General features: G+C 35.4%; 1 protein-coding gene across 5 annotated transcripts in view; it reads left to right on the top strand.

Moving 5' to 3' along the window:
- The window catches only part of KLHL8 (kelch like family member 8), an 80,291-nt gene that overhangs the window by 45,338 nt on the left and 12,937 nt on the right, over nt 1–22,016 (top strand). For 4 of the 5 annotated variants that reach the window (XM_037989746.2, XM_007999179.3, XM_007999181.3 and 1 more), the window contains 5 exons: nt 649–1,016; nt 9,534–10,082; nt 11,924–12,110; nt 16,686–16,829; nt 18,417–18,528. In XM_037989746.2, coding sequence (XP_037845674.1) covers nt 801–1,016; nt 9,534–10,082; nt 11,924–12,110; nt 16,686–16,829; nt 18,417–18,528 — 1,208 coding nt within the window. In that variant the 5' untranslated portion in view covers nt 649–800. The remainder of the gene's footprint in view (nt 1–648; nt 1,017–9,533; nt 10,083–11,923; nt 12,111–16,685; nt 16,830–18,416; nt 18,529–22,016) is intronic. The other variant, XM_007999185.3, reaches the window with a different exon arrangement.

Here is a 22,016-nt window from a genome sequence, read left to right as displayed (position 1 = left end):
TTGTATAGCTGGAAGGCAGCTATACTAGTGTTTTACTGTATATCTCTATTCCAGTAATTTCATCTCTACTTAATTGTTATCTGTTAAGTGGGGTTGTTTATCTACACTTGGATGAGAAAGTCTTTAGTGAACTTTACCTATCATCTGTAGGATCATGTTGTTCTGCTAAAAAAAAAAAAAAAAAAAATCCGAGTGAAGCCTCAAAACTTAACATTTTCAGTTCATTGCCATGTGTGGTGGTTAAAGCATGTAATCTCAGCACTTTGAGAGGCCTAGGTGGGCAGATTGCATGAGCCCAGGAGTTTGAGACCAGCCTGGGCAACATGGAGAAACTCCGTCTCTGAAATAAAAATTTAAAAATAGAAAAATTTTGGTTCATAGCCTTTCTCTTTGACGATAGCGTATTACACATCTCAAAAGTCACGTGCTTAAGTCAGTTCTTGTTGGATTTTAAAGGAGTTCCTTTATTGATATAAAATAATTAGCAGAAGTGAATTATGTGTTATTTAGCATAAAAACAAAGTTTTTTGTTATTTTATAAATAATGATTGATATGGTTATTTTGCATGTATAGTATTAACAAATTATAGTTAACAATAATTTTTTTCTTTTGGTTTGTCTCTGTGTGTTTTATTATTGATTTTTCAGTCACAGCAAACTGTACAATGGCAGTTGAGTGGGTTTTGAAAAACATCTGAATTGTAGTGTCTACATCTCTACCTCTGCCTTCTCCCTACTCTTTGAAAAAGAATAAATGGCGTGTTTGAGAAGAGAGCTATATTGAAAGAGGAATATTGCAAATGGCTTCAGATTCTGTGAATACTAAACAAGCTAGGAATCACATTACAAAGGGGAAAAGGCAACAACAGCACCAGCAAATAAAGAACAGATCCTCAATTAGTGATGGTGATGGAGAAGATTCCTTTATTTTTGAAGCAAATGAAGCTTGGAAAGATTTTCATGGTTCTCTTCTTCGATTTTATGAAAATGGAGAACTCTGCGATGTCACACTCAAGGTGAGATTGCCTTTTTTCTACTTTTCTCAGGCCGCTTCAGTGTAATATGAGAAATGGGGTTTCTGTAACCACACAAGGCAAACTTTGTTGCTATACATATTTGATGCAGTTGGAATGCTTTTAGTCTCAATCTTTTTTTTTAGTGTAGGAGAAAGGACATAGAGGGCAAATGAAGAGAAGTTAGAATAAGATAAAATTATTGTACTAATTTAATGTTGATATTCATTATTTCTTAGTTAATTTGACTTCTGAGAGTTCTGAAACCCTAGAACAACAATTATTATTAGTGAAATTAATAAATTGCTGTTGACCAGGTAAGCTTTTCACTTGTGAATTTAAATAACTTGGTGTATTTGCTTACTCTGAATACAGAAGTAAGTTAGAAGTCAGCAATTTTGGATTGTTTACTCAGCTAGTGATTTACTGTATATCTCTATTCCAGTAATTCAATCTCTGCTTCACTGTTTTCATCTGTTAAGTGGGATTGTTTATCTACACCTGATAGTGAAATATAGTCTACTTAGCCTTGGATGAAAAAGTCCTCAGTGAACTTTGCTCATAATCTATAGGATCATGTTCTCCTAAAAGCAACCAGTTTTAATAAAATTGGAAAAGTGATAAAGCAGTATGGAAAAGCCTGTGTTCTGATTGTTTCTCATTGCACATTTAAAGTACTTTCTTCTTATCTCTCAGTGAAATATTAAAACTTTTTGGTGAACTCTTGGGCTTAAGCAGTCCTCCTGCCACAAGCGTCTGAGCAGCTGGGACTAGATGCTTGCACCACCATGCCTGACTAATTAAAAACAATTTTTTTTTAGAGATGGGTCTTGCTATGTTGCCCAGGCTGGTCTCAAACTCGGTCTCAAATGATCCTACTGCCTTGGGCCTCCCAAAAAGCTGAGATTATAACTGTAAGCCACTGTGCTAATGGTAGATAATTATTTCTCATAGTTCTGAAGGTTGGGAGGTCTAAAATCAAGGTACCAGCAAGTTTGGTGTCTGGTGAGGGCTGCCCTCTCTGCTTCCAAGATAGTGCCTTATTGCTGCATCCTCCAGAGGGATGAACACTGTGTCCTCACATGGAAGGCAGAAGGACAAAATGGGCCTAAGCTAGTTCCCTCCACTCCTCTTTTAAGGCACTAATCCATTCATGAGCACAGAGCCCTTATGATTTCATCATTTCCCAGAGGTTCCCCCACTTAGTATTAGCACAGTGGGGATTAAGTTTCAACACATGATTTTGGAGGACATTTAGAAGATAGCACAGACATAATTTGATAGAAGAGAAAAATAATAATGGAGAAAGTGATCCTATATTTAACACGTAAGCATTCTATATTATGAAATTTTAAGATTCTGTGTTTAAGGAAGATTACCTTTTACTTCATCCATTCAGCTAGTAAATCAGTATTTTAATCTTTTTCATGTTTCTCAGAAAGGTGGTATAATCATGTGGCACATAAGGACATTTTGGTCAACGATGGACCCCATATACAGTGGTGGTCCCATAAGATTATAATGGAGCTAAAAAATTCCTATCACTTAGTAATGTTGTAGCTATCATAGTGTCCTAGCACAGTGCATTACTTACGTGCTTGTGGTGATGCTGGTGTAAACAAACTTACTGCATTGCCAGTTGTATAAAAGGTATAATACATGGTTATGTATAGTACCTAATACCTGTTCATGCTAATAAATGATTGTGTTACAGGTTTATGTATTTATTGTACTTTTTATTATTGTTGTAGAGTGTACTCCTGCTACTTCTAAAGAAAAGAACATTACTTAAAAAAAGAAAAAAATTTCAGAAAGTTGATTCTTAACAAAAACAAGAAAAGAAAAAATGTTAACTGTAAAAACAGCCTTAGGCAGGTCCTTCAGAAGGTATTCAAGAGGAAAGCATTGTTACTATAGGAGATGACAGCTTCATGTGTCATCTCCTTTGTAGTAGGACAAGATCTGGAGGTGGAAGACAGTGATATGGATGATCCTGACTTGGTATAGATGCAGGCTAATGTCTGAGTTTGTGTCTTAGTTTTTAACAGAAAAGCTTAAAACGTAAAAGAAAAAAAATTTAAATAGAAAAAAGCTTTTGGAATAAGCATATAAAAACATTTTTGTAGAGCTATGCAATGTGTGTGTTTTAGGCTGTTATTACAAGAGTCAAAAAGTTTTTAAAAAATTAAAAAGTTTATGGAAAAAGTCACAGTAAGCTACGGTTAATCATGAAAGAAAGAAAAATATTTTTTAAAATGTAGTGTAGCGTAAGTGTACAGTGTTTGTAAAGTCTGCAGTAGTGTACAATGAAGTCCTAGGCTTTCCCGTTCACTCACCACTCAATAATTCACCCAGAACAACTTCAGGCCCTGCAGCTCCATTCATAGCAAATACTTTATACAGGTGTACTTTCAATAAAATATATTTTATACCGTATTTTTACTGTACCTTTCCTATGTTTATATGTTTAGATATGCAGATAGTTACCATTATGCTACAGTTGCCTACAGTGTACAGTACAGTAACAGGCCATGCAGGTTTGTAGTCTGGGAGCAACAGGCTATACCATATAGCCCAGGTATGTAATAGGCTATACCATCTAGATTTGTGTAAGTACATTCTGTGACATTTGCACAATGATAAAATCACTTGATACATTTCTCAGAACGTATCCCCATCCTTCAGTGACACATGACTGTATTAGAACTGCTTACCACAGCCTACGTGTGTAGTATAAGCTACATACCTAGGCTATATGGTATAGCCTGTTGTTGCTGGGATATAAGCCTGCGTAGCCTATTACCATACTGAAAACTGTAGGGATTTGTAACACAATGGTATTTGTTTATCTAAACAGAAAAGGTACAGTAAAAAGTGGGCAAAGGACATGAACAGACACTTCTCAAAAGAAGACCCACAAGTGGCCAAAAAATGTATGAAAAAATACTCATCATCACCAGTCATTAGAGGAATGCAAACCAGAACCACAAAGAGATACCATCTCACATCAGTCAGAATGACTTTTGTTAAAAAGTCAAAAATAACAGATGTTGGCAAGGCTGTGGAGAGAAGGGAACACTTACACACTGTTGGTGGGAATGTAAATTAATTCAGCCACTGTGGAGAGCAGTTTGGATTCTTCTCAAAGAACTGGGAGTTGAACTACCATTCAACCCAGCAATCCTCCTGGTGGGTATATACCCAGAGGAAAATAAATCATTCTATCAAAAAGACACATATGTGTGTACGTTCATTGTAATGCGATTCGCAAATAGCAAAGATACAGAATCAGCCCAGGTGCCCATCAGTGGTAGACTGGATAAGGAAAATGTGTTATATTTACACTATGAAATACTATGCCATAAAAAAGAATGAAATCACGTTATTTGCAGCAACATACATGCATCTGGAAACCATTATCCTAAGTGAACTAATAAAGAAGCAGAAAACCAAATACCACTTGTTCTCACTTGTAAGTGGGAATAAACACTGAGTAAACGTGGTCATGAAAATGGGAAAAATAGTGGAGAATACAAGATGGGGGAGGTAGGGAAGGTGGTGGGGGTATGAATTGAAATAAACTGTTTATTTCATGTTGTGTATTATGCTCACTACCTGGGTTATAGATTCATTTATACAGCAAATCTCAGCATGATGCAATATATCTATGCAACAGACCTGCATATGCACCCCTAATTCTAAAGTAAAAGTTGAAAAAACCGAAAAATATATATATTTATTTATAAATTATAATTTATATAATTATTTATAAATATATATTTACAATAAAATAAAAATATAAATTTAAAATAAAAATAAAACTGTAAGAATGAAGGAATAGTAAAATTTTTTTACTTTATAAGGGGAAAGGACAGATTATAGGCTTATTTTATTATTTTGAGACAAGGTCTTATCTTGTCACCCAGGCTGGAGTAGAGTGATGCAATTGTGTCACGGCAAGTGTCAAGATTATTCTTACTCACGAAGTTATGCAACTGTATATTCACTATAATAGTATTTACGGTAATCAAAAAGTCATAATGTAAATGTCAAAACAACATTGAAATGGTAATGAATAATGTGCATGTAGAATAAAATATTAGATGTTAAAGAAATGCTTTCATGAGTTGCTAATGATGAATGTTAAAGTATATTAGAGTAGAAGGGCATTTTTCAACTACTGATATGGAAAATTTTCCCGCTTATATAATGGTTAATAATACTAAGATAAAATTTAACTTTTTCTAATTTTTTTTTTTTTTTTTTTGAGATGGAGTCTCGCTCTGTCACCCAGGCTGGAGTGCAGTGGCACAATCTCAGCTCACTGCAACCTCTGCCTCCCAGGTTCAAGCAATTCTCCTGCCTCAGCCTCCCAAGTAGCTGGAACTACAGGCACGTGCCACCATGCCCAGCTAATTTTTTTTGCATTTTTAGTATAGACGGGGTTTCACCATGTTAGCCAGGATGATCTCCATCTTCTACCCTCCTAATCTGCCCTCCTTGGCCTTACAAAGTGCTGAGATTACAGGTGTGAGCCGCCGCACCCAGCCTTTTTTTGCTAAATTTTTTAAGTGAAGTGGAAATCGTTTACAAAATAAATGTTAACCATGGTGAACCTTTTTTTTTTTTTTTTTTTTTTTTTTTAAATAGCAACAAAAGCACAGATTTATTGAAATGAAAGTACACTCCCCAGAGTGGAAGTGGGCTCGATCAAGTGGCGCTCAAGAGCCATGATGAAGTCCTAACTAGTGGAGTTAGGAATGCTTTGTATGTTGATAGTCAAGTGCTTTACTAATCCAAAAGCCCTTTTTTCATTGTATTTCCATTCATATTGGGTAATCTCTGGAAAATTACTCAGAGTTTTTATTAATGGTTGATATTTCAAGCTTTTTAAACAGAAGTCTAAGGAATTATTTAATGAATGTTGATATTCTACATATTTTAATACTGAAGTGTGACGTGATTTTTCCCTGAGTATTGTTAAGTATAGCCTAAAGCTCCTGCCTTACGTATTTTAAGCTTGGCTTAAAAGTTTCTCTGTACACAGTAAACTGTAACCTAACTGGATGTGTAAACAGACTGCAGCCTACTCTTTGCTAATCACTGAGTTTCAGCCAATCATAGGCAACCAGTTGTCCAACCTGTGTTCAAGTAAGGCAGACCCTGAGCTGTAACTGACCCATCTATTTCTGTACCTCACTTCCGTTTTCTTTGTGCCACCTTCCTTTATCTGTCTAAATTTTCGACTATGCAGCAGCACCAGAGTCTCTTTGAACCTATTCTGGTTCCAGGACTGCCTAATTCTTGAATCCATCTTTGCTCAGTTAAACTCTGTTAAATTTGTCTAAGGTTTTTCTTTTGTGATAGTTTCTTGAATTAGTCACATGTTCACTGATCTAACAAAGAAAGAATATAAATTAGAAAATTAACTAGTATCGGGTACATATAGTATTTATGTAATTCTAAATTATATGGTAGTGTCTAATATTATGTAACTTGTGTGTTTTTCATCCAATTTTAAACATCAGGTCTTTAAACTTAGATTCCTTTCATTTTCAAATTTCTAATGAAATGATTTTGGTAATTGGTAATTATTTTTATGTACCAGAGGAAGAAAATGTACAAATAAACTTTCAGGAATGTAATGAACTATATAACATCAAAGGAGAATCAGTGCATTAAAAAGCCAAATTTTTGGCTGTTCCTATTTATACATGTGGCTCAAAGATCTTTATAAAGTAATGATTGATATTTATTCTAAAAGGGTACATGGGGTGTATGTATTAAATAGCCACATTTTCGTTTATTTGAATCAAGATTCAAATAGAATTGTAAAGGGACAGAATCTTATTAAAAACAACATGAAAATGACTTGCTGGCCATTGATTTGTACAACTTGAATGGCAAGTGTTAAAATAATGGTTATCTAGAAATTGTAGAATCATATTTTATGATACTATTATGTAGGAGAGTGTTGGCAAGTTATTTAATGGAGCAGGTTTAAGTCATGTGAGACTTACAAATATTTGCATAGAAACTGAATCCCGGTGGTGGCATGTGGAAATAATTTTTTAAAGGATATGCTTAGGCTATTTAAAAATTACTTAGTATCAGATATCAGATCCCATTTTAGAGCTGACGTGAATTTGAAAACATGCCAAGCTTTATGTTATAGTCTACAACGTTAGTCTCAATGGAATCTAAATCCTGCCTTGTGAGTTCTGTGAAAAAATTTAATATAGCATAACAGACAGAAATGATTGTCTTGTACTTGCTGAAATAAGTGATACTGGTTCTTCCACATTAGTGAAAAAACACTGAGGAAGGGGCTTTTATAAGCAAAACCATTTATACATTTGAACACTCCAGAAGTTGTCATTTAAAAATTATTTCTCAGTGAGGTACAACTGTAAGTTTATTATATAATTAAAACACTACATGAAAACAGAAAAATTGTTTAAATAGTACTATAACTGTTACTTGTATTTGATTAATGTAAACTCCTGGGAAAATGGGATAAATACTATATTAAAAAGATATCTGCCCACTCAGTACCAAAAACTTCCAGATGCAAATAAAAATTTAAGTGTAAAACATAAAACCATAAAAGTAGTATAAAAAATATGTGAAGTAAATATAGAATATTAGAATGATTCCCATTTCTAGCAGGGTACCTAAAACAATAAATAAAAAGACTTCATTTAATTATATAAAAATCCATAGGGAGAGAATAAAATTTGAAAGCAAACTAAAAGAGAAGTTTGAAATATATATGACAAATACCTAATACTCTGATTATATGAGGAGTAGTTATAAAAAATTTGTAGTTCATAGAAGAAATACACATAGCTCAAAATTTATAAATGATTCAATCTTAAGAGCAAAAAAAATAAATAAATAAACAATGAGATCTTTTTATTCATCAAATTGGCAACTATGGCCGGGCATGGTGGCTCACACCTGTAATCTTAGCACTTTTGGAGGCCGAGGCAGGAGGATTGCATGAGCTCAGGAGTTTGAGATCAGCCTGGGCAGCATAGACTTTGTCTGTACCAAAAAAAAAGTGTTTCTTAACATTCAAGATATGGTGCAAATACTGTAAGAAGCTCAGAAATGGACAGTTTGACAGTATGTATTCACATATTCACATTGTATCCTTTGAAGCAGCATTTCTACTTTTAAGAATTTATCTGTTGGAATAATAGAGAATGTGAATAAAGATTTAGTTACAAAGAAGTTCACTACTGTGCTGTTTGTAATAGCACACTGTTGGAAGCTATCTGATTTTTCAATAATTAAGGTGATGAGATTGCAGTGGTTTTTTTTTTTTAACTGCTCTTATGTGAGCTATATCATTTCAAGATAATGTAAATAGAAAATAAAAAAACCTCAGTTGAGCTCATAGTAAATACTACTAAATACTTATTCTGTGCTTCAGTTTTCTGATTGATAAATTGTGGATAATACTAGTACTTACTCACAGGGGCGTTGGGACAGTTGAGTTAGTATATGAAAAGCCCTTGGAAGGCCAGGCTCTGTGCCTCATGCCTATAATCCTAGCACTTTGGGAGGCCAAAGTAGGTGAATCACTTGAGCCCAGGAGTTTGAGACCAGCCTGGGCAGCATGGCAAAACCCTGTCCCTACTGAAAAATAAAAAAATTAGCTGGGTGTGGTGGTGCGTGCCTGTAATCCCAGCTGCTTGGGAGGCTGAGTTGGGCGATTGCTCAAGTCCAGCAGGTTGACACTGCAATGAGCCATGATCACGCCACTGCACTCCAGCCTGGGGAGCAGGGTGAGACCCTATCTCCAAAAAAAAAAGCACTTACAATAGTGGTTGGCTTGTAATGAGTGCTAACTGATGTTTGGTGTTATTATTTATTCACAAAATGTCCCTGAAATATAACATAGAAAATCATGGTTTGTTGTATATATGTTATAGATATATATATAAAAGAGGCCGAGTGTGGTGGCTCACACTGGTAATCCCAGCACTTTGGGAGGCTGAGGCAGCTGGATCATTTGAGACCAGGAGTTCGAGACCAACCTGGCCAACATGGTGAAACCCTGTCTCTACTGAAAAAACAAAAGCCACAAAAATTAGCCAGGTGTCGTGGTGCACACGTGTAATCCCAGCTACTTGGAAGGCTGAGGCAGGAGAATCGCTTAAACCCAGGAGGCAGAGGTTGCAGTGAGCTGAGATCGCGCCACTGCTCTCCAGCCTGGGCAACAGAGCAAGGTCTTGTCTCAAAATAAATAAATAAATAAATAAATAAATAAATAGTGTGTGTGTGTATGTATATGTATGTATACATATGAGATATGTGGTTAATTTGGAAGATGAAAATTGCCTGACTTTAAGAAACTGGCCTACATTGAAAGTAAGTGACCAAAGGTTCGCGTTGTAAAAAGATACTCTAAATTTGTCTGGAAATTTTGTTCCTGTTACAAACACATGTTAAATGCTGACCTGAAGCTGATTTTGATATTAAACTGAATCTTTCTTGGTTTCTTTTGAACAGGTTGGCTCAAAGCTAATCTCTTGTCACAAGCTGGTATTGGCTTGTGTTATTCCCTACTTTAGAGCCATGTTTCTTTCTGAAATGGCCGAAGCCAAGCAAACGCTGATTGAGATTAGAGATTTTGATGGTGACGCAATAGAAGACTTGGTAAAGTTTGTCTATTCTTCACGGCTCACTTTGACTGTTGACAATGTCCAGCCTCTCTTATATGCAGCCTGTATTCTGCAGGTTGAACTAGTGGCTAGAGCTTGTTGTGAATACATGAAGTTACATTTTCATCCCTCCAATTGCCTGGCAGTAAGAGCCTTTGCAGAAAGTCACAATCGAATAGACTTAATGGACATGGCGGATCAGTATGCCTGTGAGCATTTTACTGAAGTAGTGGAGTGTGAAGACTTTGTAAGTGTATCACCCCAGCACCTCCATAAGCTTTTGTCCTCCAGTGATCTAAATATTGAAAATGAAAAGCAGGTCTATAATGCTGCCATCAAGTGGCTACTTGCCAATCCTCAGCATCATTCCAAATGGTTGGATGAAACACTTGCACAGGTAGGGGCTGAAATAAGATTTCACACAGAAATGAAATGATACAGAAGCAAATCAGTATGCTTCATTTATTATGAAAAATGTAGATTATTTGAAGGAATATAGAAATTATTGATGTAATAAATGATAAAAATGACTTTTAGCTAATTTTCCTGTTAACTTGCTGTGCTGTTTCAGGATGAATCTAAATTTGTCACATTTGAATTACCAGTATCATTCTCTGCTTTTTAACCTGAATATTTAAAATATTCCTTTGGGATACTAATGATGAATATTTTATTTATGCCAGTAGAAAATGGTTTGAGGAAACAGCTCTAAATTAATATAATTTATAATGATTGTTTTATAATGAAGTTTCTAAATTAATGAATTATTTTGCTAATAAAAGTATAGTTATTCCTAATGTGTGAAGATTTATTATGTAAACAACCATAGGACATCACTTTCTATTTTCTTCATTCACCATAGTTTGACTTTTTAAACCTCAGAAATGTGTCTCATTGTTACTGTTATTTTTCACTGTCAGTAGCAGTTACCAGGATAAGAAGATTGTAGGCCCTTGCGATCTTTTTTTCTTTTGTCTTCCTCCGCTCTCCTTTCTCTCCCTTCCTGCCTTCCCTTCCTCCCTTTTTTCCTTTCTTCATTTATTCCTGAGAAGTAAAATGATGTTTTACTACTTAAGAATGTTCCTATTTACTTATTTTTTCTAAATTAAATGCTTTGTTAAAACTAGTGCTTATTAAAAGCACTCGATGATAATCTTGTGATTTTTAATAACATAAAGTTTCTTAATAGCATTATCAGAAGGTTAAACAAATAGTAGGAAGAATGAAAGTGCTTATAATTACCAGTGTTGTCATTTTAGATATTTATAGGCAGATGAAGTAAACCTATTCAAAGTGTGATGATAAGACATATTTTTTCAAGTACATATCACAATGTTTATGCATTCATATGAGTATCAAAATTCAGAACACGTTTGGATCTTCTCTCAGAATTATTTTGAAAGTAAGTTTGTCAGCAAAGCAAATGGAAAGTTTCATTATCGTGCAGCTATATCTTATTTGTGTATATGTGTTTTTCTTTAAGATGGTAAGGCAGACTTCATTCGGGGGGGGGGGGGGGCATAACAGTAGATATAGGGACTGCTGCAACAAAGTCTTGCAGCTGGGGAGAGAGACCGGACTCAACCCCTTACGTGTGTGTGTTTTTAACTCAAAATAGCATTACCTGGTTTCATCATCCCCTTTAATCCACTGGAAAATCAGTGCATCTTTAATAGAGGAATGGTGAATGCCTCTGTTGAAAAAGGGGATGCATCCCTGAGTTAGTATATTCCCTTCCAAGATCACTGATTTGAAGAAAACAACGCTTGTTACAGATATTAATTTTTACATTTTTAAGTTAGAAATCACATTTCCCTATGTTTAATCTTAGCTTAAAAAGACAAAAGAACAAAGCCCAGCACTTTTGTTTTGATTGTACCATTATCAACAGAAGGGCCTTGTGATTATGTCAGTACTGTTTTTGGAAGTAAGCAATTTGAAGATAATTCAATTATAAAGCCTATTTAAACCTATATTTAAAGTGGGTGGATATAATTTAATGTGTAGTCTGATTTCATTCGAGCAGACCAATACTGGAAATTGCTTTAGAATTTGGCACGTTGAATTTCATGAACATGTTAGATTTCATGAAGTAACAAATTTTAAAAAGAGAACATGCTGCAGTAGAAGTGGAGAATTACCCATCGAATTTTCACCTTTATTTGATACAATTTTTAGACTTTATATTTTCCCAAGAAAATATAAAATGTATTATATTGCAACTATTCATGATCTTAGGTTCGTCTGCCATTGTTGCCGGTTGATTTTCTTATGGGTGTTGTCGCAAAAGAACAGATTGTCAAGCAAAATCTAAAATGTAGAGATTTACTGGATGAAGCAAGAAATTACCATCTTCACTTGAGTAGCAGAGCAGTACCTGACTTTGAATACTCCATTCGGACTACCCCAAGGAAGCATACTGCTGGTAACCAAATTATTTTGTCAACTCTCCTGGAAGGATCTTTGTTGTATTTGAGGGTTGTTCTTGTGTGCCCAAACTTAGTTGTAATATAATTAGTCTCTGATTGCCTTAAAGTAATAATTGGCAAATATGGTTCTATATATGTATTTATCATTTTTACTGTACATTATTTAGTTTTACTAATAAGCCAGTTTTTTAAAAAGCCATAATCAGTCCTATATACTCTGCAGAGCCTACTGAAATATCTCTTCTTTTGAGATCTTCCCCGATTCTGAACTTGGTTTACTATGTTGCATTTTCATTTATTCATTTGACATGTCTTGAGTTCTTCAAAGACAGCCGAGTATCTTATTTAGGTTTCTATCCCTGGGGCCAAGCGTGGAGCTTGAAATACATTGTGTGTCTAAATATTTGTTTTTTCATTTTACCAAATAAAAAGGGCACTAAACATAGCTAACATTTGTATAATGGGTTATATTAAACTCTTAGAATCTAAAGCCCTTATGTTTTAGGAGGCATGCAGTTTCACCTTTATTTGATACAATTGTTAGGCTTTATATTTTCCCAAGAAAATATTTCATATTCACTTCTTTTTCTTGAGACATTATGCTATAAGAAGTATCACTTTTTAATAAAATATTTATAAAGTGTAACATATTTGAGACATGAGGGAATATATGAGGTTCAGAAATTTAGGGTAGAGGTGCTCTGAATAGAGACTTCCCCTATATATGGTGCTATCTAAATATGCAGTTATCAAATAATGAGGTCTTTGAAATAGCCTGAAAACAACAACATGATTATGTTCTACTCATGATTATGAGTAGAATGAAATTTTATCTAGGTAATACAAAGAAACGCTGAAAGTCATACACCTACCTATGAAGAAGTAGTTCTTCTAGATAATTAGTTTGACATGAAACTAATTATCCTCATTTTCTATAGGTTGATGTAAAGAATTAGTTTTTTTTTTTTTTTTTTGAAACAGAGTCTCACTCTGTCGCCCAGGTTGCAGTGCAGTGGCACGATCTCGCCTGGCTCACTGCAAGCTCCACCTCCCAGGTTCACGCCATTCTCCTGCTTCAGCCTCCCGAGTAGCTGGGACTAGAGGTGCCCGCTACCATGCCCGGCTAATTTTTTTTGTATTTTTAGTAGAGACGGGGTTTCAACGTGTTAGCCAGGATAGTCTCGATCTCCTAACCTCGTGATCCGCCCACCTTGGCCTCCCAAAGTGCTGGGATTACAGGCATGAGCCACTGCGCCCAGCCCAATAATTCATTTTTTTTAGTTATATAGCTTTTTTGTTGTGAATTTAGAAAGTCAAGGTATTTGATGAAATTCGTTAAATTCAGAGTGGAATTCAAATAACATCTTAGCAGCCTAGGTTATATGCCAAAATATACTAGACAGTCATATAAATGATCTCTTACATGACTGAAGGAACTTTATGTAGTAAGTTTTAGTGAAGGATTTGATCTTCATTTTGAAATAGGTGGTTTTATTCCATTTTAAGGATGAGGAGACTAAGATTTAAGTTAAAAGTATGCTGAAGGCCACACATAGGAATAGCAGAAAAAGGGTGTGCATCCTGGTCTTTTATTTTAGTTAGTTTTTTTTTTCTCTTCCATACTTTGTTCCTATGTGAACTATATAGATGAAATACTAGTTTCCACTTAAAGAAAATCTAATCAAAGATTAACATTACATTCTGAGATTATAATCCTAGCTGTGCCATTGAACATCTGTAATTTTGGGCAAATTTCTTAATCAGGGCATCAGTTTTCTTTTTTCTTTTTCTTTTTTTTTTTTTTTTTGAGACCGAGTCTCACTCTGTCGCCCAGGCTGGGGTGCAGTGGTGCTTTCTCAGCTCACAGTGCCTCCCAGGTTCAAGAGATTCTCGTGTGCGCCACCATGCGAGGCTTTTTTTTTTCCCCCCCATATATTTAGTAGAGCCAACCATGTTGGCTAGGCTGGTCTCGAACTCCTGGCCTCAAGTAATCCGCCTGCCTCAACCTCCCAAAGTGCTGGATTACAGGTACGAGCCACTGCGCCCAGCCCAACTTATAAACAAATTTCTTAATCAAGGCCTCCGTTTACTTATAAACAATTTGACTAAATGATCTTCACAGTTTCTTCCAACTTTTTTTTTTTATTAAAAAAATTTTTTTGAGACGGGATCTTGCTCTATCATTCAGTCTGGAATGCAATGCTGCAATCACAGCTCACTGTGCCTTGAACCTCCTGGGCTCAAGCAGTCCTCTGCCCTCAGCCCCCTGAGTAGCTGGAACCACAGGCACATGCCCAGATAATTTTTTTTCTTTTTTGTAGGGAGTGGGTCTCACTATACTGCCCAGGCTGGTCTCGAATGCCCCGGCTCAAGTGATTCACCCACTTCAGCCTCCCAAAGGGATTATGGGTGTGAGCCACCACACCTAGCTGCTCTTCCGACTTTACATTTATCTAACTTAAAATATTGAATTAGTTGAAAAAGATAGCATAGGCAGCTTCAAGGCATTCATTTATGCAGTCATTCTGCTAACATTTATTAAGTGCCTACCATGTGAAGGGCTCTGGGTTAGGTGTAAGAAATGCAGGCACATACAGAATATAGCCAGACTTATTTTGGAATAACTTGTCTGGTCTAGGAAAATAGACATTTGAGTAAATAAATGCAGTAAAGTCTTAACAGGTGCTTTTATGTCATCATAAGGTATAATGGGACTTACAAAGAAAACAGTAGTTATTTTTATCTTGGCAGAGTCAGAAAAGGTTTTATAGAGAAAGTAAACCTTAGCCTTAGTTGTGAATAATAAATAAATGTTCTTCTGAATGCTAGTTAGGGTAAGGGTGTTCAGCTCATTTTACAATTATTGAATGCCTAGTACATGGCAAGTACTGTGCTAGTCCTTATTCATGCATGATTACTTAATACACAGTCTTAACCTACCTTAGACTCTAGTAACAGATGCTGGCATAATGGATCATTTTAATACTATGTGTTAAATAAATGCTAATTACCAAAAGTGCTATAGGAACACCAAAGATGTATACTACATGCATAGTTGCAGGTGCATGAAGTTTAAGAGAGAGAAAGAGGGGAGGAGATTGGGTTAGATCCTGGACGACCTTTATGCTGTGATACGGTTTTACCTTGTAAGGCAGCCTTTGCTCCTCAAAGTGTGAAGGAAGTGGTCGCCCCTGGACCAGCAGCATCAGCCTTCACTTAGGAACTTGTAGGAAATGCAAATTCTTGGACTTATCTCAAACATACCGAATTAGAAACTCTGGAAGTCAGGCCCAGCAATCTGTGTTTTATACTCTTCAGGTGATTCTGCATTACACTACACTTTTTTTTTTTTAATTGTGGTTAAATATATGTAACAAAATCTGCCATTTTAAGCATTTTTTGTCTTCTTTTTAGAGACAGGGTCTCGCTCTATCACTCAGGCTGGAGTGCAGTGTTGCAATCATAGCTCACTGTGGCATCGAAATCATGGGCTCAAGTGATCCTCCTGCCTCAGCCTCCCATGGGGTTGGGACTACAGGCATGCCCCACCACACCTGGCTAATTTAAAAATTTTTGTAGAGATGGGGGTCTTGTTCTGTTGCCCAGGCTGGTTTCCAACTCCTGGCCTCAAATGATCCTCCTGCCTCAGCCTCCCAAAATGCTGGGATTACAGGCATGAGCCACTGCACCTGCCCATTTTACAATTCAGTGTCATTCACTGAAGTTTTTAAGAAGTACTGGTGTAGGTAATGGAAGGCTATCAAAAGAGCCTTTTCGTTAGTGTACTGTGTTGACAATCTGAACGCAAAAAGACAGCTTAGTATTAAGAGAGGACAGGATTTTGCAGTAGTTAGGTAATAGTTGATGAGAGCATAAACTGTTCCCAGTGGCATTGGGAATAGAGAGGAACAGATAGAACACCACAGGAAAGGAAGAGATTGTTTAGGTAGGCAAGGAGGGGAGATCCTTTTGAACTTGTTGGGTTTAAGGTGTCTGTGGGACATCAAGTGGAGATGTGGCTTAGAAATGTATATGGGAAGGTATTATGATATAGGTGGAATCTAAAGCAAAGGGATGAACTTTTCCTGTAACAAAAAGTGTGTGAGAAATGGGCTAAGGATGGAACATGGAAAACATAGAAGGAAATAAATGATTGGAGATAAAAGGAGACTGATATTATAGAAATCAAGGAAGTAAGATGTTTCCCGAAAAATGGGATGATCAGCATATCAAGTGCTACAAGTGTGTTCAATAAGAAATTAACTTAGAGGCCGATTCGTTTTGTTACAACCTTAGCAAGAGTAATTTTAGATGGTATGTGAGAGTATAGACCATATTGTAGTGGGATATTAGCAAGCAGAGATAGTTGATATACCCTATTCTATGAAGGGACAGGAAGAAAATTTTATTAGATTTATAGTAACATAATAACATTAAATACTATCCAAATAACTTTTTTTTTTGTCTTTTTACTTTCACCCAAAGTTTTGACTTTCTAAATATTTTTCCACCTTAATTTTGTTTTCCTTTGGCAGCTATGATTTATTTCTATTTTGTGGCTTTACCTTTAGGTGTGCTGTTTTGTGTAGGTGGTCGAGGTGGATCTGGTGACCCCTTTCGCAGTATTGAATGCTATTCTATCAACAAAAACAGTTGGTTCTTTGGACCAGAAATGAATAGTCGAAGGCGACATGTGGGTGTAATCTCTGTGGAAGGTGGGTCCACTTTGAAATATCACATGATCACAGTGCTCTTTTAAAAATATTTCAACTTTGATAATTTATTTTTTATATAAGAAAATGACTAAATTGTAAATTATTTTTAAATAAAATGCTTGGTTAGTGATAATTTACTTGCTTTGTGCCACAGATGCTCAGTGCGCATAATGTGGAGATGAATATCAGAGAAAAGAGATATAAAGAGTTAAAATAAACTATTCTGAGTTATATAGTTACCAAAAAACTAAACCAAGGAAAAATGTTTATTGAACCCAAATTATAATTATGTATCAGTTTTTTTAATACCCATCTTATTTTAATACTCATTCCTGAAAATGAATTAATTGTAGAATCATGGATAAATTGTCAGAAAACTCTAAAAGGTCACTTTTTTATTATAAAAATATAAATGAATTTTTAACAATAAAAAAAATTTTCATAAAAAATGAAAACCGCTTGCAACACAAACACCCAGAAATAGTCACAGTTAACATTTTGGTGTACAGTCTTTCCTGTCTTTCTCTGTGTATTTTTGTTTGTATCATCTAGGAAAAAAGTTGATCATATTAACAGTTTTATGGAGATTGAGGAGGGAGGATCATTTGAGCCTGGGAGTTCAAGACCAGCCTGGGCAACGTAGGGAGACCTCGTCTTTACAAAAAAATTTAAAAATTTAGCCAGATGTAGTAGTGCATGCCTGTGGTCTCAGCTACTCAGGAGGCCAAGGTGGAAGGATCACTTGAGCCTAGGAGTTTGAGGCTGCATTGAGCAGTCATAATGCCACTGCACTCCAGCCTGGGTGACAGAGCAAGACCCTGTCTCAAAAAGAAAAACCAAACAACAAAGAAGTTTTGTGTGTGTGTGTGTGTGTGTGTACATGCGTGCGCACACAAACCAGTTTATATATATGTATTTTTTGTTTTGTTTTGTTTTGTTTTTTGTTTTTGAGATGAAGTTTCGCTCTTGTTGCCCAGGCTAGAAGGCACTGGCGCGACCTCAGCTCACTACAACCTCCGCTTCCCGGATTCAAGCAATTCTCCTGTCCCAGCCTCCTGAGTAACTGGGATTACAGGCTTCCACCACCGCGCCCGGGTAATATTTTGTATTTTTAGCAGAGACAGGCGTTCACCATGTTGGTCTCGAACTCCTGACCTCAGGTGATCCACCTGCCTTGGCCTCCCAAAGTGCTGGGATTACAGGCATGATCCACCCTGCTCAGCCACCAGTTTTATATGTTAAAATATAACCTAATAAGAGCGTTTTTCCATTTTATTAAGCATTCTTTGAAGGCATGATTAGTGATTTCACTACCAAGTAATAAAAAGTTGGGAAACCTAAAAGGGGCGATAAATATTAGAGCATTTACTAATAAATAACTTCATGTAGAACAGCATGTTTAGTGCAAGCTTACATTGATTTTTCATTCAACTACTGAAATGACATTGATGATAATGTTGAACAGAACAACAATTGTTGAAAATTAACTTATGGTGACATTTTAATTATACAATGTTTATATATGTAACATTAATGTTATGAATTTATTTATTTGGAGTCAAATGAAAATACTTCTCTATTTGACAGGTAAAGTGTATGCAGTAGGTGGACATGATGGAAATGAACATTTAGGTAGCATGGAGATGTTTGATCCTCTCACTAATAAATGGATGATGAAGGCATCAATGAACACAAAGAGGTAGATCAGCATGGAAAGTTATTTTGAACTGATGGTGGAAATAAGGTTTCTTAAAATTTAAAGGCCTTATTTTAAACTTTTTTTTCTACTTTAGAAACTTTAAATACCTTCTCAAACACATTTTGTTAGCATGTCCAAGGTGATACTTTGTTACCGCCTTTTATTTTTTTTAAGAATTAAAAATGCAGTCATGTTTTAGAGTACCGTATGGTAGTCACAGTTTTCACTTACACATGAGCATTGATTTTTAAAACTTTTTATTTTGAGATAATTTTAGTTTATTCAGAGAAGTTGCAAAAATATTAAAGTTTCTGTGTACCAGTGGTTCTCAACTGAAGATGATTTTGCCTCCTCTGTGGGACACTTGGCAGTGTCTGGAGACATTTTTGGTTGTCACAGCGTGGAGATGGGAAAATTGCTGCTAGCATCTATGGGAAGAAATCAGAGATGCTACTAAAGATTCTACAGTGCACAACAAGGATCTTCTAGCCCAAATGCCAGTGGCAAAGATAATGCCAAATGCCAGTGCTGAGATGGCAAAACCTTGCCACTTACCCTGCCCCTGGCTTCCCATAATGTTAACATGTTACACAGCCATAGTGGTTATTGAAATTAGCATTGATACAGTACTATTAATCTGTAGACTTTTTGGGTCATTTTCCCCACACATCCTTATGCTTTTTATTGATTTTTCTTGTCTAATTGTATTGCCTAATAATCTAATACAGGTGAATAGTGGCAGAGACAGTAGATGTTTTTGTCTTGTTCCTGATCTTATCAGAAAAGTATCTAGTGTTTTGCTATTAAGTAAGATACTGACTTTAGGACTAAGGTATCTATATTTTTATCATGTTAAGAAAATAGTCCTCAATTTCTCTTTTCTTCATTGATTTTTATCCTGATGAGCAGTAATATTTTAAGTTATTGCTTACATATTTATGTGCTCATTTACATATTTATGTTCTAATATTTATATTCTCATCAACATAAACTGGAATATATGTTGATTAATGTATCAGTCTAAAGGGGAGATTTTCAGTAACATACTTAGTACTCTAACCTGCTTGACACTTTCATTAATGACTTGAATACCAAATTTTTAGATATCCTAAGGTGGAAAGATCACTAAGGCATGTGACCAAATTAGGATTCCAAAGACAGAGTAGACCACATATACTCTAGACAAAAACCTAAAAAAATGTTAAAATGAGAGTTACTGGTTAAAACCTGCCTTAGGTATTTTAAAAACTCAATCACATGAGCACAACATAACATGGTGGGAAATCAGGTTTTTGTTTCAAATGGAGAAAAGTACCTGAACCATTATGAAACACAGCTCTTAAAAAAAAGAAAGGAAAAAAGTGAATAGGATATAGTTGCCTACATTAAAAAAAGTGAAACCTTAGGTTAAGGGAGTTTGTAGTTTTATTGTTCTTGACACTGATCTCTCCGTATCTATAGCTGTGTTGTTGAAGTAGGATATATAACACCAGTAGGGGTATGAGAATAAAAGATTAGAGTCTCTGTACATTTTTAAAAATTTATTTTGGGTGGATGTTTTATAATGAACATAACTTGTTAGTACACTAATGTGTTTATAATTTGAAAATAAGATATATAGAAGGTGCACAAAAATGGATTGTTATAAATGTGAGAATGATAATCTGGAATGCATGTAAGAAAATTAGTAGGTTAGTAATACATCTGAAAACCATGTTGTCTACAAAAAATAGTTGAAGTGTTATGATCTGGAGACAAGAAAACTTACAGGAGTAACTAGATATTGTAAGAGGTGTATGTTGCTTTCATAGGAAGGAATAAATATTTATTTATGATTCAGTATATTAGCAGTGAAGCATACTGTAATTCCTCCCAGTGTCTGGAATTGTATTGTCAGAAAGATCACATATATTTTGCACCAAATGGGAGATTAAATTTTATTGTCTATTATTTTTCTTTTTCAACTTTATTGTTCTGTAAATGGCATGAGGATTTCAAAGATTGAGCTTAATAATTTATATGAAACTTGAGAGTAGAATAATTCTGCCTCTGTGTCAGAGTGAAAATATAATGCAAGAAGAGAGAAGAGGGCTATCTTAGTAAATATTGACAATATCGCTAAAGAGCTTCTTTTAATAAAACTGCAGGTGGGCTGGTCACAGTGGCTCAGGCCTGTAATCCCAGCACTTAAGGAGGCCGAGATGGACGGGTTACCTGAGGTCAGGAGTTTGAGACCAGCCTGGTCAACATGGCCAAACCGTGTCTTTACTAAAAATACAAAATTAGCTGGGCATGGTGGCGAGTGACTGTAATTCCAGCTGTTCGGGAGGCTAAGGCATGAGAATCGCTTGAACCCAGGAGGTAGAGGTTGCAGTGAGCTGAGATTGCACCATTGCACTCCAGTCCGGATGACAAGAGCAAAACTCAGTCTCAAAACAAAAAACCTGCAGGTGATATATATATATATATATATATATATATATATGACATATAATGATACATACCTTAATATATATAAATGTATCACCCACGGTTTAATTAAAAGACACAAACCTGAACTAGTAAAACCATACCTCAGACATTGTGGCTTATATGGTTGGCAAATTAGCACCATTCTGTAAGAGTTAAAAATGACTTGTTATCAAAATGAGCAATTAAAAACTAAACCACACATGGGGATATGTTGCCTCTAATTTTCTGTTTTTGAATAATATGACAATGTTTTCAACTAGTTTTTGCTTCATGTGTTAAAATATGAAAGATTGAAAAGAAATGTGAAGACATTTTAAGGTTTTTTCCCCCTCGTGAGAAAGAATCCTAGAAAAAAAAAAAGCTAGTCTTAAACTGTTATCTCCCACTGTCTACAAATGACATTTTAATACTTTAATAGGGAGTGATTTAATAGGGAGTGATTTATACTATGTGATAACTACAATGTGAGCTATACAGAGGCAGAGACATTGGCTATGTTTTTTACTGCTGGTAGCAAAAAACAAAGTGGTATCTTTACCACTTGGTATGTCTTGTGGTGGGCATTTACAACTTTTTTGTTGAATAGGTAAGTGAATCTTTAGACATACTGTCATGATGGGTTTCAACAGACTCACAGCTTGAACAAACATCGGTGTCCATTTCAGTGGAAAGATGAAATAAAAAAATAAAGATAACCGATATTTCACATGTGAAAATTTATTGAAATGCATACTAAAAAGATGATTTGGGGGTATATAAATTATAAACAAGTAATATGACAAAATAATTGTAGCTCTATTATTTTTCACACAGATTGTAAATGCTCAGGGCATGTTTTAAAAGATTACAGAAATTCAACTGCTGTTTTACTAGAGAAGTTTCATCCAATCTTTGGCAAAAACCGACATAATAACAGAGATACAAGGATTAAAAAAGTACTTTGGGATTTTTATCTCCCATTTTATAGGATCAGATTTCTCTTTTCAGAGAACTTCTGCATACAAAATGGAGAGTGA

The sequence above is a fragment of the Chlorocebus sabaeus genome, chromosome 7 (assembly GCF_047675955.1).
Source record: "Chlorocebus sabaeus isolate Y175 chromosome 7, mChlSab1.0.hap1, whole genome shotgun sequence".
In the NCBI taxonomy this organism is placed as follows: domain Eukaryota; kingdom Metazoa; phylum Chordata; class Mammalia; order Primates; family Cercopithecidae; genus Chlorocebus; species Chlorocebus sabaeus.
The sequence above is the reverse complement of the archived record's forward strand: the minus strand, read 5'-3'. Positions and strand labels throughout refer to the sequence as shown.